At 40.7% G+C, this 22,213-nt stretch overlaps 1 protein-coding gene across 1 annotated transcript in view; it reads left to right on the top strand.

Annotated features, from left to right (window-relative positions):
• Positions 1-22,213, top strand: part of LOC109928639 (laminin subunit alpha-3-like) — a 306,680-nt gene that overhangs the window by 218,099 nt on the left and 66,368 nt on the right. Inside the window, exons 41-49 of the mRNA XM_048596214.1 lie at positions 1,122-1,235; positions 9,414-9,532; positions 9,639-9,719; positions 11,347-11,468; positions 15,569-15,619; positions 17,602-17,753; positions 19,029-19,139; positions 19,719-19,830; positions 20,555-20,704. Of these exons, the coding sequence (XP_048452171.1) occupies positions 1,122-1,235; positions 9,414-9,532; positions 9,639-9,719; positions 11,347-11,468; positions 15,569-15,619; positions 17,602-17,753; positions 19,029-19,139; positions 19,719-19,830; positions 20,555-20,704 (1,012 nt within the window). The remainder of the gene's footprint in view (positions 1-1,121; positions 1,236-9,413; positions 9,533-9,638; positions 9,720-11,346; positions 11,469-15,568; positions 15,620-17,601; positions 17,754-19,028; positions 19,140-19,718; positions 19,831-20,554; positions 20,705-22,213) is intronic.

Here is a 22,213-nt window from a genome sequence, read left to right on the forward strand (position 1 = left end):
AGCATCTGTGAAGGAAAAAACAGAGTTAACGTTTCAGGTCCGATGAGGAAGGGTCACCGGAACCGAAACGTTAACTCTGTTTTTTCCTTCACAGATGCTGCCAGACATGCTGAGCTTTTCCAGCAACTTTGTTTTTGTTCCTGATTTATAGCATCCGCAGTTCTTTTGGTTTTTAATAGAAACAGGCCATTTGGCCCAACTTGGTATTTTTATTCATTTGTGGGATTTGGGTTTCATTGGCTGTGCCAGCAGTCATTGCTCATCCTAGTTACCTCGGAGAGCCAACGCAGTCCTTATGGTGGAGGGACATCCACAGTGCTGTTAGGAAGGGACTTCCACATCTTTCAATCAGAAAGACAGTGAAGCAACAGTGACATATTTTCAAGTCAGGATGCTGCGTGGCTTGGAGGGGAATTTGTGGACTACCCTGACTTGAAACTACATTGCTGATCTGTCAGTACTGATGCTTATTGTCTGTGTGAGACTCCTCCAATGCTAGTTTGGGTCACCCTACCAGCATATCCTTCTATTCTTTTCTCCTTTGTGCACCAATCCAGCTTCCCTTTAAATACATCCATGCCACTTGCTTCAACCCCTCCATGTGCCGGTGTCTTCTATAATATTACCATTCCCCAGGTAAAGAAGTTTTTTTGCTTGAATTTCCTGTTGAGTATTTAGTAAGTATTATATATTTACCACCTCCAATTTTGCTGTTCCCTACAAATGCAAACTTGTCTACAGCTCTCCTTTTCAAGTACTCTATTTGATTAATCTTCAGCCTTTTCTTTTGCAGAGAAAACAGCCACAGTCTGTCAATCTTTGCAATCATTTTAGTCTCTCAGTTTCAGTAAATTTGTGAATCACTGTCATAATATGGAGACCAGAACTTTGCGTAGCAATCTAAGCATGGTCTAACCTCAGTTCTAAAAAGGTTTTTAAAAAAACATCTTTTGCTTCAATTCCATCCTTCTAGAAGCATATCCCCTATGCTTTATTTTAACCTCCATATTAACCTGCATCACTACTTCTGGTGATTTGGGTCACTGAGTTTCTACATCCTTCTGCCCTCGACCACAGAGTAAATGTTGGCTTACACTTCTCTCAATGTTTATCTTAAATAGAAATGTGCCATTGGACACTACAGAGATTGGAATGGCTTCTTCTCAGGGCACTGCGTACCTTGTCGCTGTCATGGACATTCAGAACAATGTGCAGACCGATCTGGAAGATGCATCGTAAGTATCCTGATATAGAATTTTTATGTACTGTGCAAAATACTACAAAGTATTCACAATACACAGATGTGACATTCGACCCAACAACTCCATTTCTCCTCTGCCCATCATTTTTAATCCATCCCAATCTCCATGTCTTCTATTCCCTTCTCCCTCCTGTATTCATCATCTCCCATGATATGTAATTATGCTGTTTATCACAAACATACCTTATGGTGATGAGTTCCACATTCTCACTCTCTGGGTAAACAAATTTCTCTTGATTCCCAGTTGAATTTCTTAGTGAATTATCTTACATTGATGGTCAGTAGTGCTGGCCTCACTCGCTAGTGGAAAAGATAAGAATATATGATTTGGAGCAGAAGTAGGTCATTTGGTCCCAAGACTACTCCGTCATTCAGTTACAACATGGCTGATCTGATTATGGCTTGACTATGGCTCACCATTCGTGGCATTGACTTGCAGTTCCAGAGGTTGCTGCCTCATATGGACCTTGGACACTTACACAGCCAGAAAGAAAATTTATGGGGAATGCTGGTACTGGATATGACTCCAACCAGCCTAGGTTTTTCCGCTATTCCCCACTGATTTCAGTTTTGCTAGGGCTTCTTAATGCCCACTCATTCAAATGCTGCCACGATATCAAAAGCAGTCACTCTCACCTGTCGTCTGAAATTCAACTCTTTTATCCATGTTTGAATCAAAGGCAGAAGTCACACGACACCAGGTTATAGTCCAGTGGGTTTATTTGAAAACATAAGCTTTTGGAGTGCTGCTCCATTGTCTGTACAACACCGGCACTTCCACATCATGTTTGAATCAAGGCTGTAATGAGATCAGGAGACAAGTGCCTTGGCTAAACCAAAACTGAGTGTCAGTGAGCAAGATATTTCTTTGCAAATGCCATTTGATCACACCACCATGCACCCGTTTCATTGCTTTTCTGATGATCGCGAATAGTTTGATAGGATGAGTTGGATTTTCTCTGCATTTTATTGCACAGCACATAACTGGGCAATTTGCCATATTGTCAGCTTGATTTTGGTGTTGTAACTGTATTGGAACATAGTGGTTCTGGAGCACAAGTCTTTGTATGTCAGGCTGTTGCTTCACTGGTCTGTGAGATGACTCTCCAAACTTTGGCACTACCCCAGTTGTTGGTGAGGAGGACTTTTCAGGATTGACTGGGATGTGTTTGCTATTATAGCTTCTAATCCCTTGGTGGATGCTAGTTGGTCCAAATCAGTTTTGTTTATTTGTCTAGGCTTTATAGCAGTTTGATAGCATTGCAAACCAGCCAATTCAGCTAAACCAATGGCAGATTATTAATCCAGTGACATTATCAACATGTCTCCAACTTCCCCACCACCATACATTAAACTCCATATACCAATTGATTAGTTTTGCAGATTTCTTGTGTCTTCCTCACAAGTTGCTTTCCTACTTATTTTTGTGCGAACTGCAATTATTTTTTGTTTACTCATTTTGTGTGATGTGGACATCTCTGACTGGGCCAGCATTTATTGTCCATCCCTAGTTGCCCCCTTGAGAAGTGGTGGTGAGCTGCCTTCTTAAACCGCTGCAGTCCACCTTCTGTGGGTTGACCCATAATGCCATTAGGGAGGAAATTCCAGGATTTTGACCTAGCAACACTGAAGGAATGGCGATACATTTCCAAGTCAGGACGGTGAATGGTTTAGAAGGGAACTCGCAGGTGGTGGTATTCCTATGTATCAGCTGCCCTTGTCCTTGTAGATGGAAGTGGTCATGGATCTGGAGGGTGCTGTCCAAGGAGCTTTGGTGAATTTCTGCAGTACATCTTGTAAATGGTACACACTGCTGTTACTGAGCGTTAGTGATGGAGTGAGTAGATTTAGTACCAATCAAGTGGGCTGCTTTGTCCTGGATTCATAGAATTCCTACAGTGTGGGAGTTGGCCATTTGGTCCATCAAGTCCACACTGACCCTCTGAAGAACATTCCATCTCATCCCTGTAAACCTGCATTCCCATAGCAAACCTGCACCTCCCTGAACACTATGGGCAATTTAGCATGGCCAATCCATCTAACCTGCATATCTTTGGACTGTGGGAGGAAACCGGAACACCTGGAGGGAACCCACACAGATACAGGAAGAATGTGCAAACTCCACACAGAGGGTCACCCAAGGCTGGAATCAAGGCAATAGAAATTTGATCTAAATCTGACTGTTTTCGCAGAACAAAACCTGACATGATTGCATTTAACCATAAAATATTTAAACCAAAATACACATTCAATCCTATTCATCAGGATTTTTTGTTCAATGATGGATTGTCATGAATTATCCTTATCATTAATACTACCGAAACCAACTGTCAACCTCCAAGATTAGGACTGGAACAGATTTTAAAGGAACAATTCCACAGCATGTGTTTCTGACAGGAAGTCACAGAGACTCTGTGGGTCCCAATAACAGCACATTGATGTTCTAACTCAATCTTTTACACCTCATTGCAGCAAGTTACTTTCCACCATATATCCGGAGAATACAGGCTGGATCGCAGGATACAGATAGACCATTTAGGACTGAGATGTGTAAAAATTTCTTCATTCAAAGGGAATTGAATCTGTGGAATTCTCTACCATTGGATCATGCCGCACAGAAACAGGCCCTTCGGTCCAACTCATCCCTGCTGTCCAAACTTCCTAATCTGCAGTAGTCCCATTTGCCTGCATTTAGGCCATAGCACTCTAAACCTTTCCTATTCATGTACCTGTCCAAATGTCTTTGAAATGTTGTAATTGTACTTGCCCCTACCACTTCATATGGCAGCTCAGTCTATACACTCTGCGTGAAAAATTGCCCCTCAGGTCCCTTTTAAATCTTTCCCCTCTCATCTTAAACCAATGCCCTCTAATTTTAGACTCTACTACCCTTTGGGTATTCACCATACCCAGCCTATCCAGACTCTTCCTATAACTCAAACCCTCCAGTCTCATCAACATCCTTGTAAGTCATTTTTGCACCCTTTCCAGTTTAATAACATCCTTCTTATAGCAGGATGACCATAATTGTACATAGTACTCCAAATGTGGCCTTACCAATGTCTTATATATCTGTAACATGACGACCCAACTCCTGTACTCAGTACTCTGGCCAATGAAGGCAAGCAGGACAAGCGCCTTCTTCACCACCCTGTCTCCCTGTGACGCCACTTTCAAGGAACTATGTACCTGCACCCCTAGGTCTCTCTGTTCGACTGTACTCCTCAGGACCATACCATTAATTATGTAAGTACTCCCTGGTTTGTCTTACCAAAATGCAACACATTGCACTTATCTAAATTAAACGCCATCTGCCATTCCTCAGCCCAGTTGATCAAGATCCCATTGTACTCTTAGATAATATTCTTCACTGTCCACTATACCACCAATTTGGTGTCATCTGCAAACTCACTAACTATGCCTCCTGTATTCTCATCCAAATCATTTATATAAATGATGAACAACGGTGGAACCAGCACTGATCCTTGTAGCACACCATTGGTCACAAGCCTCCAGTCTGAGCAACAACCCTCTACCACCACCCTTAGTCTCCTACCGTCAAGCCAATTTTGTTTCCAGTTGGCTAGCTCTCCTTGGATCCCATGTGATCTAGCCTTACTAACCAGTCTACTATGCGGAACCTTGTCAAAAGCCTTGCTAAAGTTCATGTAGACAATGTCCACCACCTTCATCTATCTTCTTGGTCACTTTTTCAAACATCCCAATCAAATTTGTGAGATGCAATTTCCTACGAACAAAACCATGCTGAGTATTACTAATCAGTCCTTGCCGTTCCAAATGCATGGAAATCCTGTCTCTCAGCATCCCCTCCAACAACTTAGCTAATGTTAATTAACTGATGTCAGGCTTATCAGTCTCTCATTCCCTGGCTTTTCCTTGCAACTTTTCTTAGTTAATAGCACAACATTAGCCACCCTCCAGTCTTCTGGCGCCTCACCCATGGCTTTCAATGATACAATTATTTCTGCTAAGTGCCCTGCAATTTCTTTCCTAGGTTTCCACAATGGCCTAGGATACACTTGATCAGGAACCAGGGATTTATTTACCTTTAGGCATTTTAAAACCTCCAGTACCTCCTGTTTTGTTATGTGGACTCTTTTCAAGACATCACTATTTATTTCCCTGAGTTCCCTAGCTTCCATGTCTTTCTCAACAGTAAATACTGACATGAAATATTCGTTTAGGATCTCACCTGTCTCCTGTGGTTCTACACATAGATGGCCTCATTGGTCTTTTGATTCTCTCCCTAGTTACTCTTTTGCTCTTAATATACTTCAAGAATGTCTTTGGATTCTCCTTAACCTTATCTGCAAAAGCTATCTCATGTCCCCTTTTGGCCGTCCTTTTTTCCCTCTTAAGAATAATCCTTCACCCCATTATACTCCTCAAGGGATTCACTTGATCCCAGCTGACATGTGCCTCCTTTTTCTTGACCAGAGCCTCAATACCTTTAGTCATCCAGTGTTCTCTACTCCTGCTAACCTTCCCCTTCACACTAACAGGAATATGCTGTCCCTGAATTCTTGAGGCTTTTGAAAGCCTCCCACTTGCCAGGCTTCCCTTTGCTTTCAGCTTCCTTCAATCAACTTTTGAAAGTTCTAGTTTAATACTATCAAAATTGGCCTTGCCCCAATTTAGAACTTTAACTTGTGGACCAGGACTATTTTTTTCCATAATTGTGTTAAAACTAATAGAATTATGGTCATTGGTCCTAAAGTGCTCCACCACTAATACCTCAGTCACTTGTCCTGCCTTATTTCCCAAGAGGAGGTCGAGTTTTGCCCCTTCTCTGGTAAGTTCATCTACATATTGATTGAGAAAGATTTCTTGAACACACTTAACAAATTCCTCCCCAATCAAGCCCTTAACAGTTTGGCAGTCCCAGTCTATGTTTGGAAAGTTAAAATCCCCTACCATTACAATCCTATTATTCTAACAGTTATCTGCTATCTCCCGACATATTTGCTCCTCAATTTTCTGCTGACTATTGACGGTGCCTATAATACAATCCCATCAAAGTGATCACCCCTTTCTTATTTCTCAGTTCTACCTTCACAGGACGATCCTCAGGAATATCATCTCTCAGTACTGCCATGATGTTTTCCCTAATCAAAATTGTCATTCCCCTCCTTTCTTTCCTCGCCTTCTATCTTTCCTGTAGCATCGCTACCCCAGAACATTGAGCTGACAGTCCTGTCCCTCCCTCAGACATGTTTCCATAATAGTGATGATATCCCAATCCCACGTTCCCATTCGTGCCCTGACTTCATCCACCTTTAACTATCAGGCCACTTGCATTGAAATAAACACATTTTAATTCATCAGTCATTCCTCATTCTCTGCCATGCTGTTGCCTGCCTTGTCTATCTAACTTGCTGTCTTTAAATTCTATACCAGTATCAGCCTTATGTCTCGTCTCACTACTATGTAGGATCTCACCCCCTGCCCCCGCCCCCCCCCCCCCCCCTACCCCCCCCCCCCACCAGACTAGTTTCAACCCTCCCAATTACCTCTAGCAAATGGTCCCACTAGGATATTGGTCTTCGTCAAGTTCAGGTGCAACCTATCCCACGTGTACAGGTCACATCTACCAAAAAGATGCCAATGATCCAAAAATCTGAATTCCTGCACCCTGCACCTGCTCCTCAGATGAAACAATTCATCTGTCCTATTCCTCGTCTCACTAGCGTATGGCACTGGTAGTAATCCAGAGATTGAATTGTGGACCGGGTTTAGCCGAATAGCCTACTCTTGTTTCTAGTTTTTATCCTTCTATGTTTCTAAGCACTGCTCTTATATTAAAAACAAAACAATAATTCTTGTTTGAGCCCTTGGGTTCAAACCTTTGGCTGTTCAGTGAAACTGGGAGACAGTCTCATGTCAAATGGTGAGGCTGCACGTGATCCCAGTAGTAAGCTATAGCAATACAAGACGGGAGAGTAAAGGGAAAAAAAATGGGTGTGGTCCTCAGGCAAATGAGGGTCAGGAGATCAGAATTCATGGAGCGGGAAGAAGAGTTTTTATGAATCAGAAGTACACCACCCACCATGTTGAATCAGGATAAACAATGAGTCTTCTATCTAGAGTCTGACAGCTGTTTGATGTCCCTCTACTATGGGAAGGATTGGGGCAATTTGTACAAGTCAGCAGCCAGAACAGCCACAATGTAGTCTGGTAGTCTCTTTCTCTCTTATTATTCTTCAAAACACATCAAATTGAAATGATAAATAAAAGAAAGTATTTAATTTTGAGTGATTGTGATTTGTTTTACAGATTCTTTATAGTTTATGCAGTCTCTCCAATGCACTCAGTCTTAACTATTTTGCTGTAATCAGGCAGTAGAATAGTGAAGTAAACTTGTCTGGAACAGTAACTCCGTGTAATTCACTGGTGGATTAAGATTTATTAGCCAAGATTGTGTTAGGATTGGCTGAGGTTAAGGCAAGATATGCACAGAAAGTACAGAAACTGTAAAAGTCTCTTGCAATGCCCTGAAGCCTATTAACTGATTATGTGCCACTTAATACATTCAGTTAAACGTTAGGAGATTTCCCCAGAATATTACTCAGTGTGTGAAGAACATGTTAAAGTAGGACTTCAGTACAAAAAATAATTAATATCATAAAGAGTTTATTGTTGATTTACAGCTTTTACTCTGTGCAGTGTGATGTCTCAAGGCCAATTGACTGAATTGCAAATTTTAGATTCAACTGTAAACACTGCACATCTTGCCACTTTAATCATTAGTTAAATTTGTTTAAAAGTCAAGTGTGACAACCCTCAGGAACAAAGTAAATGGTTGCCATGAATTAAGATATCATTTTTTAAAATTGTAATTAGTGTATCATTAGGACACAGTTATAAAGCCTGATTTTAATTTTTAATCCAGCTGTTTCCGCTGCACTTCAGCCTATCAATTAAAGCATGTGTATTCTGCCTGAGTTTAGGGATTAGGCCACAGATGGGTGGGGTCATGTACTATCTGAAATCTTACAAGGTGGCGTATTGGTGGTGTAGCTGGATTACTCAGATCTTATTCCAATTATATGTTTTATTTGGCATTCTGTTTGTAGAATTGAAATTGAAACAAACATACATTTTTAGTGTTGTTTTATATGCTGTTCTGTTTCACAAATTGGAATCTCAATTGCTAACGTGGAAACTTAGAGTGCAGAAGAAGGCCAAGGTACCAATATTGGCCCTTTGAGTTAGCTAATTAGTCAAACTCTCCGTACCAGTTGAGGAGTAGGTTGTAGTTTATAAAGATTTGGCATAACCTTTTTTTTAACTCTATGCCTTTATACCAAAATCATGAGGTAGTTGGACAGAGTAAAGAGTGAGAAACTATACCTGAGAACCAAAGGACATCTATTCAGGTCACTGGCAAAAGACCCAGAGGAGGATAACTAATATTCTGCAATGAGTGCAGTGCACTTCTGGAGGGTGCAGTGGAAGCAGATCCAATCATGGCTTCCAAAAGAGATTTGGATAATTATCTAAAGAAAATAAATTGTAGGGCTACAGGGAAGAAACAGGGGAGTGGGACTAGCTAAATTTTCTTTAATAATTCATTCACAAGATGTGGATGTTTCTGGTTAGGCGGCCAATATTTATTGCCCAATCCTAATTGCCCTCTGAGACGATGATGGTGAGCTGACTTCTTAAATTCCCACTGTCCATGAAGTGAACCAACATGAACACAATGGCTGAATGGACTACTTCTGTGCTGTAACCATTCAATGAATCAATTGATAAAGTCACTAATTCCATCTGCTTTTAATAGCCATATCGCCTTGTTCTGTCATCTTCAATGATTTATGGATACACACCTCCAGGTCCCTCTAGTCCTGCACACACTTTAGAAATGTGGCATGTGGATTATATTATCTCAGCTTGTTCCTCTTCAAAAACGTGCCATTTCATCCATCTGTGCATTTAAGTTGCATGACATGTGTCTGTTCATTTTTTTAGTTCATCTGCCTTGTCAATGTCTGTTAATTTCTCCTCACTTCAGTTTTCAATTTGAACAGTAAACTATGCAGTGAGCTGTTTGACAAATATATATAAATTATACACACACAAACGTATATATATATATAAATAAATAATCCATTGCTCTTTTCTGTACCAGGATTGTAGACATAACACAGAAGGAGATCACTGTGAACGATGCAAATCAGGTTTCTTTGGAAATGCTGCCCAAGGTACCTGCAGTTCCTGTCCTTGTCCATACACACAACCCTCCAACAAGTAAGGTTCACAAGTTTGAAATACTGTGCTTAAACTAATCAGTCAATATTCTGTTATTCACACCTCAGTTGGTTTAGTAATAGTCTTCAATTGCTTTTGTTTACAGCTTTGCCACACAATGTGGCGAGATTAATGGTGCCTTTCAGTGCATGTGTAAACCGGGCTACACAGGATCAAGATGTGAGAGGTTAGTTCTTTTAAAAATTTATTAATGGAATATAGGCATCACTGGCTATTGATTCAGCATTGATTAGCTGCTCCTATTTACTATCAAGAAGGTGATGGTGATCTGTTGCCTTGACCTGCTGCAGTTCTTGCTATGTAGGCACATTAGGGTGGCAGTTTTGGGATTTTGACCTTAATAGTGAAGGAACAGCAATTATAGTTCCCAGTCAGTATGATGGAAACTTTCAGGTGGCAGTGGTGTTCCTATGCATCTATCTGGTGTTAGGCTCACGTGATAAATTAGACAGCATGGAATCAGGCCTGTATGTGATCTTGAGTTCACCACTTAAGGACCTCAGTTGGTGATGGGATGAAGACCTTGTCCATGGGTTGTCCAACTCTGGGGGAGGCAGGAAAGTGGCTGAATTCAGGTGTACCACCAAAACATAATGAAATGCGATATGGTTATACCCTAACCCTAATCCAAATCTAACCCTTCCCAGTTCCAAGCTCACTGAGCAGAGGATACCACCGAGTGTATGCAGCCTATTATGGGGCTGTGTTTTTCCAGATGGGTGGTGATTCTGACATCAGCTCACTTCCAAATCAGGAAGCTGGAAGTAGTCTTGTCACAATGTCAGTTGAATTCACGCTGAGGTATTTAAAGAGTGTGTTTGAATCCTGGAACCAGAAGTTAGCATGGAGGGAGCCCGCACTGTGGGAGTGTTAGGCACTGCTGAGGCAAGTAGGATATGAAGGTGCCTTAAGATGGAGAAGCCTTTTGAGAATGCTCTGAAATTGTTCTCCCCTCCACAAGATGGCCAATAGCTGCAACATTGACCTGCTATCCTTCCATGTTCCTGGAGGGTGGGCTTTAAAGGAGGTCTCAATGCATTCTTAATTCCTCTTCCACTGCACACACACACACACATTGCACCTGTTCATGTCTCTAACTCTGGGACAAAGAAAACAAAGCCCAGAATGATGTGGGTACGTAATGCTAAACCTAGGCATTTTGAAAAATCAAGAAAATCTTTTTCGGAACATCAAAATGAGGGCTAAATACTAAGGGACGTTGGAAATCTGAAATAATACTCAACAGTGAAGGCTGGATCTGCAAAGAGAAAGTCAGAGTGAGTCAAGTTAAACAGGACTTTCCCAGAGAAAACCAACAGGATCACCTGCCATACTGGTTTAACACCCAGCTCAATTTAACACCAAATTGAAATTAATATTATAAAGGGAGTGAAACCAGTCTCATGGGCCTCCTGCATAGAGAGTTAGGCTAAAAGTAATCACAAAATTTCAGGTCAATGACCTCTCATTGACATTCATTAAAAACCTGAAATGCTAACTCTGCTTATCTCTAAAATAAATGCAAAGTACTGTGGATGGTGGGGATCTGATAAAACAAAGTGCTGGAGAAATCCAACAGTTCCAGCAGCATCTGTGAAAAGAGAAATGAAGGTGAAGTTTGGAGTCCAATCTAGCTAAGAGAAAGAGTTTGGAAGAAAAGTCAACACTGGACTCGAAATGTTCACTATTTCTTTCTTCATAGATGCTGCCTGACCTGCTGAGTGCTTTCCCTTTTTATATCTTCTTATTGTAGAAACACATTGTATTCAAGTTTATTTTAATTAAATCTGCAGGTGTGCTCCGGGTTACTTTGGAAACCCTCTGGAGATAGGAAGTGAATGTAGACCTTGTCAGTGTGGACATTCAGGTTCTACAAGTTGTGACCCCTTGACCGGCCAATGCAGCAACTGTCAAGGTAACAGAATGAGACTACACAGCAGAGAAAATCTCAATCTAAACTAAGGGCAAGCAGTGGTATCGTGATAATGCCACTGAGCTAACAATTCAGAATCCTAGGCTAAAGTTCTGCAGCTGTAGGTTCAAATCCCACAATGTCAAATGTGAAATCAGAATTCAGTAAAACTTATGGTTTGCATGTCAATTGTTACAAAAATCAGTCTAGCTCACAGATGCCCTTCAGGGATGGTAGTCTGCCATATGTTCTGGTCCATGTGTGACTCCAGACCCATCTGATTGCAGCTTTAAATCCTTCCTGCCTACTCCTGATAACCTTTCATCCTTGCTTAAATAGAATCTATGCACCTCTGCCTTAAAATTATTTTGCTTTGTCAAGAAGAATTTTATATTTTCAAGAAGACAGTGCTAAAGGCTTTCTACCTTCTGAGAGAGAAAAACTTCACCTCATCTCCATTTTAAATGGGTCACCCCTGAATTTTAAACACTGACCCCCAGTTCAAATTCTCCCATAAGATGAAACATTTCTGGACATAGAGTCATAGACATATACAGCATGGAAAAAGACCTTTGGCCAGCCAAGTCTGCACTGGTCAAAAACAACCACTTAACTATTCTAATCCAATTAGCATTTGGCCCAAAGCCTTGTATGCCTTGGCATTGCAAAGTTGTTAAATATGAGAAGGGTATCTGCCTCCATACCCTTACAGGGAGTGAATTCCAGACTCCCACCACCCTCTGGGTGAAAAAAAATCTTTCCTCACATCCCCTCTAAACCTCCTGCCTCTAACTTTAAATCTCGAGCCCCTAAATCCTTGCTTTCTCCACAGAGGGAAAATGTTTGTTCCTGTCTGGCCTGTCTATGATCCTCAGGATTTTATACATCTTAATCATGTCATCCTCAGTCTCATCTGCTCCAAGGAAAACAATGCCAGTCTGTCCATTTTCTCTTCATAACTGAAACTCTCCAGTCCAGGCAACGTCCTGGTAAATCTCCTCTGCACCCTCTCCAATGCTATCACATCCCTGCTATAATGTGGATTCCACAACCGATTTTTGTACTCTAGCTGTGGCCCAGCCAGTATTTTTATAAAGTTCCAGCATAACCTCCCTGCTCTTAGACTCTATACCTATTGGCTAATAAAAGTGAGTATCCCATATGCCACCTTAACCTCATCTATCTTGTCAAGTCACCTCAGGGTCTTATATATTTCAATTACCCTTCTAAATTTCAATGAATTCAAGGCCTAACCTGTTCAATCTTTAGATATATGACAACCATTCCAAGTAAGTCTACTAAACTTTCTCTGATTTACCTCTGATTTAGATCCCGCCTTAGGAAACATAGAAAATAGGAACAGGAGTAGGCCATTCAACCCCTCGAGCCTGCTCCACCATTCAATATAATCATGGCTGATCATTGAGCTCAATACCATAATCCCGCCCTCTCCCAATATCCCTTGATCCCTTTAGCCGCCAGAGCTATGTCTGCCTCCATCTTGAAAACACATAAAGTATTGGCCGCAACCACTTTCTGTGATATCAAATTCCATAGGTTCACCACTCTCGGGTAAAGACATTTCTCCTCATCTCAGTCCTAAAAGATTTACCCCTTATTCTTGAATTATGACTCCTGGTTCTGAACTCCCCCCACCCCACCCCCACTGTTGAGAACATCCTTCATGCATCTAAACTATCTAGTCCTGTTAGAATTTTGTAGAGTTCTACGAGGATTCCCTGTCATTCTCCTAAACTCCAATGAATGTAATCCTAACCAATCTCTCTTCATATGGAAGTCCTGCCATCCTAGGAATCAATATGGTAAACTTTTGCTGCACTCCCTTCATAGCAAGAACATCCTTCCTCAGATAAGGAGACCAAAACTGCACACAGTATTCCAGGTGAGGGCATACCAAGGCCCTGTATAATTGCAGCAAGACATCCTTGTCCCGGTACTCGAATCCCATCTCACTACAAAGGTCAACGTACAGGTTACCTTCTTTACTGCCTGCTGCACCTGCACACTTACTTTCAGAGATTAGTGCACAAGAACACCCAGATCTTGTTGAACTTTCCCCTCTCTCAATTCAAAACCATTCAAATAAAAATATGATTTTCTATTTTTGCTGCCAAAGTGGATAACCTCATATTTATTCGCATTATGCTGCACCTGCCACGCATTTACTCACTCACTCAGCCTGTTCAAATCACACTACAACATCCCTGTATCCTCCTCACAGCTCCCTCTTCTACCCAGCTTCTGTATTATCTGCAAATTTTGAGATATTACGTTTAGTTCCCTCATCTAAATCATTGACATATATTGTGGATAGCTGAGGTTCCTGCAGTAGACCAATAGTCACTGCCTGCCATTCAGAAAAAGACCCATTTATTTCTACTCTTTGTTTTTTGTCTGCTAACCAACTTTTCTACCCATGTCAATTCACTACCCCTAATCCCATGTACTTTAATTTTACACATTAATGTCTTAAGTGGGGACTTTGTCAAAAACCTTCTGAAAGTCCAAATTAACCACATCCACTGGCTCCCCCAATCAACTGTACTAGTTACATGTTCAAAGAATTCCAGTAGATTTGTCAAGAATGATTTTTCATTTGTAAATCCATGCTGACTGTGTCTGATTCCATCACTATTTTCTAAGTGCTGTATTAAAAAAAACCTTGATAATGGACTCTAGCATCTTCCCCACTGCTGACAGCAGACTCACTGATCTATAATTCCCTGTTTTCTTTCTACCTCCCTTTTTAAATAGTGGGACTACATTCACTACACTCCAATCTGTAGAGAATGTTCCAGTTTCTAAAGATTCTTGGAAGATGACTGCCAATGTATCCATTATTTCTAGGGCCACTTCCTTAAGTACTTTGGGATGTAGATTATCAAACCCTGGGGATTTTCCAACCTCCAATCTCATCAATTTGTCCAATACTCCCTCTCACTAAACTCTGTGTCCCCATTACTTCTGGTACATTATTTGTGTCCTCCTTTGTGAAGACAGAAGTGAAGTGTTAATTTAATTCTTCAGCTATTTCTTTGTTCCCTATTATAAATTTCCCCATTTCTGACTGTAAGGGACCTACACTAGTTTTCACCAATCTGTTTCCTCTCACATACTTGTAGAAACTTTTACAGTCAGTTCTTATGTTCCCATCAAGCTTTCAGTCATACTATATTTTCTCCTTCTTAATCAACCCCTTGGTCTTCCTTTGCTGACTTCTAAACTGCTTCTAATCCTCAGGTCTATTGTATTTTTCTTGCCAATTTGTATGCCTCTTTTTTGCTTTTATTACTATCTCTAACTTCTCTTGAAGCTATGGTTTGACCACTATTCTCTGTTAAGAGACCAATACTCTTTGCTATCTGCTGTTTGTTCTTTTATTGGGTTTGATTCTAATTTCTCTGTCTATTTCCTGTCTAAACAACCAACAAAGGGAAAGAAACCACAAAGATATATTTGAAATCACTGATTATTTTCACTGTCAGTAAGGATGCTGATCAAATTAGTTTTTCATCTTGATTTGCAATATGACTTGCTGCTGTCAGTTCTTCCCTTGCAGACCAGATTAAAAATCATAATACTTTTTTAAAATGTTTGTGGTGTTGGATCTTGCTAGAAATTTACAGCTTGTCAACAACTCATCGTTATGAATATGTAAATTAATAGTAAATTGAGTGGATTAACATAAAGTTACCATAGTCCCAGAGGACCATAGGATTGTTCTCTCATTAGAGAAAGATGACTGATGGTGAGATTAACCTGAGGATCACCACACCTCAGGCGAGGGGCAAGGAGAAGGTAGGACCTTTAAAGTAAATTAAGAGATATTCATCTTCAGCGCTTGCTGCAATTGGCTATGACCATAAGACCATAAGAAATAGGAGCAGGAGTAAGCCATTCAGCTCCCCAAGCCTGCTCAGTTATTCAATAGAATCATGGCTGATCCAACATTCCTCACGTCCACTTTCCTGCACACCCAGCATCTTACCTTTAGCCTGTTCTTCATTTGACCATATGTACAATTGAAGCTTTGAAATTCCATTGTTGGTTAATTAATTTATTTGAGCTCTTCTTTTACATAGATTGCACAAATGAAGAACCCAAGGATACGAGTTCTGATGAGAAGTGTGACAGTAAGTGAAAGATTCGACAGATCTGTTCTGTGGTGATATTATTTCATGGAAAAGAAAAATGCTTCCAGAATTGCAACCATGCTGTGATAATAACAATAAAAATGTATATCTTTTACCTATGCCAAGTTATGATCTGGAATACTGCACCTGAAAGAGTGGTAGATGCAAATAGAAATCTGCAGTACAGGGAGTTGGGATTCATTGGACTGTTCTTCCAAAGAACCAACATTGATAAGATGGGCTGAATGGTCTCCTTACATGCTGTATCATTCAATCATTCAATGAATGTTGTAGCAAAGGGTAAGAAAATGGATGAGCAGCTTTGGTTAAGAGGACAAACAAGAGAAACGTGCTCTCATCTCAAGAACAAAGAAGCTTCAGAGTAAGAGATAGTAGGAACTGCAGATGCTGGAGAATCCGAGACAACAAGGTGCAGGGCTGGATGAACACAGCAGGCCAAGCAGCATCATAGGAGCAGAGAGGCTGACGTTTCGGGCCTAGACCCTTCATCAGAAAAGGGGGAGGGGAAGGGGGTTTTGAAATAAATAGGGAGAGAGTGGGAGGCGGATAGAAGAGGGATAGAGGAGAGGATAGGTGGAGAGGAAACAAACAGGTCGAAGAGGCGTGGATGGAGCCAGTAAAGGTGAGTGTAGGTAGGGAGTTAGGAAGGGGATAGGTCAGTCCAGGGAGGACGGACAGGTCAAGGGGGCGGGATGAGGTTGGTCGGTAGGAGATGGAGGTGCGGCTTGAGGTGGGAGGAGGGGATAGGTGGGAGGAAGAACAGGTTAGGGAGGCAGGGACGAACTGGACTGGTTTTGGGATGCGGTAGGGGGAGGGGAGAAAGCTTCAGAGTAAATCTAATTTGAGTGTTCAAAACTATAGAGGATTGTAGTCAGGTTAGGAGGTAGTGAGTATGATCATCAAAGAAAGAAAAAGATTGTGAGATTAATGTTCCAAATGGAATGTGCAGAATCTGGTTGAAGCAGAATCTTGTTTTCAAAAGGGTAGTGGATAAATAGAAGCCCTTCCTGTAATGACCCTCTGGTGAGGTAACAGCCTGGTGGTATTATTGGTGGACTATTAATTCAGAAACTCAGCTAATGTTCTGGGGACCTGAGCTCAAATCCCACCGTGGCAGACGGTGAAATTTGAATTCAATGAAAAACCTGAGATTAAATGTCTAATGATAATCGTGAATCCACTATCGATTGTTGGAAAAACCCACTTGGTTCACTAATGTCCCAATCTGTCATCCTTACCTGATCTGGCTCACATGTGATTCAAGACCCACAACAATGCAGTTGATTCTTAACTGCCCACTGGGCAATTAGGGATGGTCAATAAATGCTGGCCTAGCCAGAGATGCCCATATCCCCTGAATAAATAAAAAAAAGCGGCCCTCCCGTGAGCACTGACCCTCTGACTGTGTGACCCTCCCTTTGTACTCTACAGCAACTGTTAGCTTATGCTTTTCACATTTGAAAACAATTTCAACTTTACATGGAAAGTGACTGGAGTGAGTTAATTCTTAAAGCTAGCATTGACATAATGGACTGAATGGGCTTCCCTTGTCCTGCAGTGTATCTGCATGGTTTGTCAAGCTTCTGTTTTCATAAATCACATGCAATTCAATTTATTTCCTGCCCACTTCCAAGGTTCATTGGTGGGCAACACCTTTTAAAATGAACAAATTCATATCAGTATTAAAATAAGGTGCAGAAGGTGCCACTCACATGTATCAATTCAACACCAGCCTGCTAATATTGTCAGAATGGATTTTTCAGGTTAAGGTAGCTTTGGTAGGTAAACATGCTGTGATGGGGGATAGGGGCAGTGGGTATTGTGCTTGCATTAAAAGCACACTTCCTTGCATTTATCCTCTTTGGTATTTTAAAAGTTCTTGTTTTGTGTTCAGCTTCTCTGTTAATGAATCTACAGCCAGTAGCACAGAATCGATGATAATTCATTTGTTTATTCTTCAGCCTGTGACAGTTGCGTGGAAACTCTGTTGCTTGACTTGAACAAAATGGATTCCGATCTTCAAAAGATCAAATTTCAGCTTCAGAATGCAAACACAAGCACTGCTGCACAGCATCGTATGAACAATTTAGACAAGGCCATAAAAAACACTGAGGTAAATCCAAAACAAGGCTTGCATACATTATCTTTTCCAAAGTCTAATTCTATCATTTCCATGCTGTCCCCAAAACCTTACAGACTGGCCCCAAGTAAAGTTTGACTTTACTTGCTAAGGCCAGTATGTTTTTTAAACAAAGTTGTAGAAATAATATACCAGCGTAAGATTTAACTCTTAAATTTAGTGAAATAAGATGCTGAAGGAGAGCATGAGCATCAGACCATAAGATATAGGAACAGGAGCAGGCTGTTTGGCCCCTTGAGCCTGTTCCATCATTCAATAGTATTATGATTGATCTGACATTGGTTTTAAGTGTGTAGACTTATAGTGTGCTTATGTACGAAGGCTTGGAGATGTGTGTCTGCTTGTAAGTACAAGGTATGAAAGTAAATTGGACGTCAGTTAAACTCAAAAGTTCATGTTTTAAGTTAGAAAATACAGTTAATTTATTACAGGTGTATCAATTTATTTTAACAGAATATTTCTTGCTAGCTTGAAAATTAATTATGCATTGTTTAAGCAGACTGAGTAAAAGAAAAGTCAGAGTAATAGGCCTGAACACAAAAGTGGTCATCAAGATGGCTTGTGCAAACGGGTCTAATTAAATCAATTACTGGCAACAAACTTTCCTACACCAGAATACATCTGCATGCATGTGATCGATGTCATATACAATTGCACAGATACATACTTAAATGGGAGCATTCCCAGTTCAGGGAAAGTACATAATCATGATTTAATTGGAGCCAATTTGGCTGCAAATTTGATGTTCATTCTGGGAGGGTAAGGTGCACTGTATGTGAACTACATCCACTGTGCCATGTGGCACTGATGACCCAATGACAGGAAATGAGGAAGGCAGCTTTGAAACAGTCAAAACAAGCAGTAATATTTCTCTCCAAAGAAAGCAGCCCAAGGCTGATGGGTTGTAGTTACATTGCCAACACTGTTCTTCCTATCCCTTGAGTCATAGAGATCTACAGCACAGAAAAGGCCTTCTTACCATCCATAAACTGGGGACAAATTCTCTCCTTGGAGACTTTGAGTGTAGTTCCAAATAGCACTAACTGCAGTGTGATTATATGGGCCATACCATTGTTGTTCCCAGCAGCTTTCGTGTTGTCACTTTGCAGTGACAGTTCACTGTGAACCTTTGTCTCTGTGGTTCGACAGACCCTACATCACCCAGAAGAGTGACATTGATAATAAATGCAGCCAAAAATAACACATTTAGGTTACAAATTAAATGCTATAAATTGTTTCCTATTCTAGAATCAACTAAAGGTGTATCAGGCCACTGTGGAACGGCAGGTAAAAAAGACTGATGATTTGGAAAATGACAACATGAATTTCATTCAAGATGTCCATGCACTTGAGGAAAAGGCAAGTATTATTTGTAACAATTTGAAACAGTTAACAAATGATAAAGCTTCTGAGATGCTACAGAGGGACTTACCAGATTGATACCATAGATGAGGGCAATCAATTACCTGGAGATATTAGAGGAGCTGGGATTATTCTCCTTAGAACAGACAAGCTTAAAAGGAGATTAAATGAGAGTGCTCAAAATGATGCACAGTATTGATAAAATCAGCAAATGGTTTCCAGTGGCAAGAGGGTTCATAACCAGGAGACACAGATTTCAGATAATTGTCAAAAAAAACCAGAGTGGAACTTTGTTTGCACACATGGGTATAATTGGAAAGCTCGATCTGAGAGTGAAGCAGAAGAACAGTAACTTTCAAAAGGGAACCAGATAAGAACTTGTAAAAGAAAATTTGCAGGACTGTAGGATAACGGTAGGAAACTGAAACATACCCAAGTATTCTTTTCATAGAGCTGACACAGGCAAAATGGGCCAAATGGCCACTTCCTGTACTGTGTCATTCTATGAGAAGTTATCACTTGAATAGTCTGTGTAAACTTCAGATGTACTGAAATCTGAAAATGTTTTACTTTAAGGCGGAAAAGAATTCGCGAACTACTCAACTGTTGCTCACTTCAATCAATGTGACTTATCAGCGTGCACAAGACATGACGACGAATATAGGAGACGTGTTGTTGAAGATCTTGGGTGAGCTGGTTTTTGCAGTTAATGCAATAGCTCGGTGTTGCTGATATTGTAAAATGGCCTTTGAACAGAAAAACTTCGTTTCTAAAGTATATTTTACAACCTTAAAACATGGCAAAGTACTTTCATGTGATGTGGGTGTTATTGACAAAGGTCAACATTTGTAGAGCTGTGATTTTAGAGAGCCAGCAATTCTCCAAGGTCGAACTTCCTCCCAGATAGGAGTAAAAGTCTCACCCTGAGAAATATGTTAAGTGACTGCAGAGCAAATGAGCAAATCTCTCTGAATGGAACAAAAGCAGATGTTGCTGGAAAAGCTCAGCAGGTCTGGCAGCATCTGTGAAGTAAAAACCAGAGTTAACGTTTCGGCTCCGGTGACCCTTCCTCAGAACAGTTCCTGTTCTTCCTGTTCTTGGGCTCTTTTTCCTCCTTAATTCCCCTCTGACTCTAAAGCACTTTTTAAATTTCTTTCTTAAAACAAATTCTTTCATTAGGCTTTTGAACACAAATCTCCTTGTGCGCTTCGGTGTCAATTTTTTGTTTCCTAATGCTCCTGTGAAATACCTTTGACTGCTCCACTATGTTAAAAAGTGTTATATAAAGGCAAGACGAGGGTAGTGAAGAGAGCGGGTTTTACAGTTACTGAAAATGTGCATTGTATTAGAACAATCAAACATCCTTGTCAGGAGAAACTAGGAAGGACTTTGTTGCTGCACTTGCATTTCAGAAATGTTGAAGACCATGAACACCCTTGATTCCTCATCTGGCACTGCACCCAAGCTAGATGAAGTGGAACGGATGCTCAATGAAATGAGAAATCGCAATTTCGACAAGGAGAGAAGAGTGGCTGAGAGAGGGAAGCAAGAGTCAAAAATATGTAAGTATTCTAGTCTTGAGAAGAACAAATACCTTTCATTGGTTTTCAACAGACATGTAAATCCAACCATTTGATTCCAAATTGCTGAAGGTCAATTAAATAAAATAAACTTGATGGCACAGGAAATGGTTAAGATGAGTAGTATATGTGCCTCTTAAGGGAAGCTAGCTGATGAGATGTTCAGTCTGTGTCGGTTTTGGTCATATTCTCACTTCAAATTTCAGAAAAATAATGAATTGTCCTATCAACGGTACTTTTTTTCTCATTGCAGTAAACAACACAATAATTTATTTTCAATGTGATGTGACGATAGGTGCGATTTAATTTCAGTTCAGATTCCTGGTTTAGAATGCAACTTACTTTGTTCAAGAGCCATGGATGTAAGTCACTTATAAATGCGATAAGGAATTCGGATTAGATTTCTTCATCCTGAAATGTTGAGAATGTACAATTTGCTATTACAGTGAGTGGCTGAATTGCACAGATGCATTTAAGGTGAAGTTTGTTGGAAAGAAATGAGCAGAGGATGTGTTGATAGCATAGGAGGAAGCTTGTGTGGACCATAAAAGTGAGTTTGTTAGGTCAGACTGTCTGCTACTATTTTACTGTTTCCAGAGATGATTTCTTAATTGACATAGACACAGGTTTCTTATCTAATTAAAGCTGTTGGAAGCAAGAATGGAGGTGGAAAAGCAGAGCTGGTCAGACAGCATCTGAGAAGCAGGAAAGTCAACATTGACTTTCCTGCACCTCGGATGCTGTCAGAGCAACTGTGCTTTTCCAGTTCCACATTTATTGACTCTAGCTTCTAGCAGCTGCAGTCCTTTCTGTCTCTAGGAAGCAAGAACAAAGTTGGTTTTGGATTTCCAAACTTGAGGTTGAATGTTGCCCTAAAGGAGGGAGTTTGTGTCAAGCTGTGCCACTGTGTAACAGGGAAGCAGGTTGTCACAGAGAGCCAAATGATTGACAATGGATGAGGAAGATATGAGAAATCCTTTTTCCATGATGTGGCAGGAGAAGGCCATCTTTTCACGGAGCAGGGTCACCTTTCTTTCAGGTGTCATTTTCCCCTGGCTCCAATTTCTACTCTCCCACCTCCTGCTCCCAATGAAGTGTCACCTCCTTGGACCTCATCATCCTTAAGGTCCAAGCAGGAGGTCCATATTATCGAAAAGGTCAGAAATCACACAACACCAGGTTATAGTCCAATGGTTTATTTGAAAACACAAGCTTCGCCCCTTCGTCAGGTGAAGTGAGAAAGAAGCACACAGAACACAGAATTTATAAGTAAAAGATCAAAGGGTCACACAACTGATGAGAATGTATTAAACAAACCTATGATGCTGTTAAATCTTTAATCAGTTAGAAGCTTTTAATTGATTAATGTGTATATGTAAATCCCAGAATTTCTTTCAAGTCACTGCCCTGAGAGAACTACAGGTTTTATCACTGTACAGAAGAGGTGACATTTTAGGTCAGACAATGCATATTAGTTGTGAGGCCTTGTGA

Source organism: Rhincodon typus, chromosome 4 (assembly GCF_021869965.1).
Source record: "Rhincodon typus isolate 14 chromosome 4, sRhiTyp1.1, whole genome shotgun sequence".
In the NCBI taxonomy this organism is placed as follows: Eukaryota; Metazoa; Chordata; class Chondrichthyes; order Orectolobiformes; family Rhincodontidae; genus Rhincodon; species Rhincodon typus.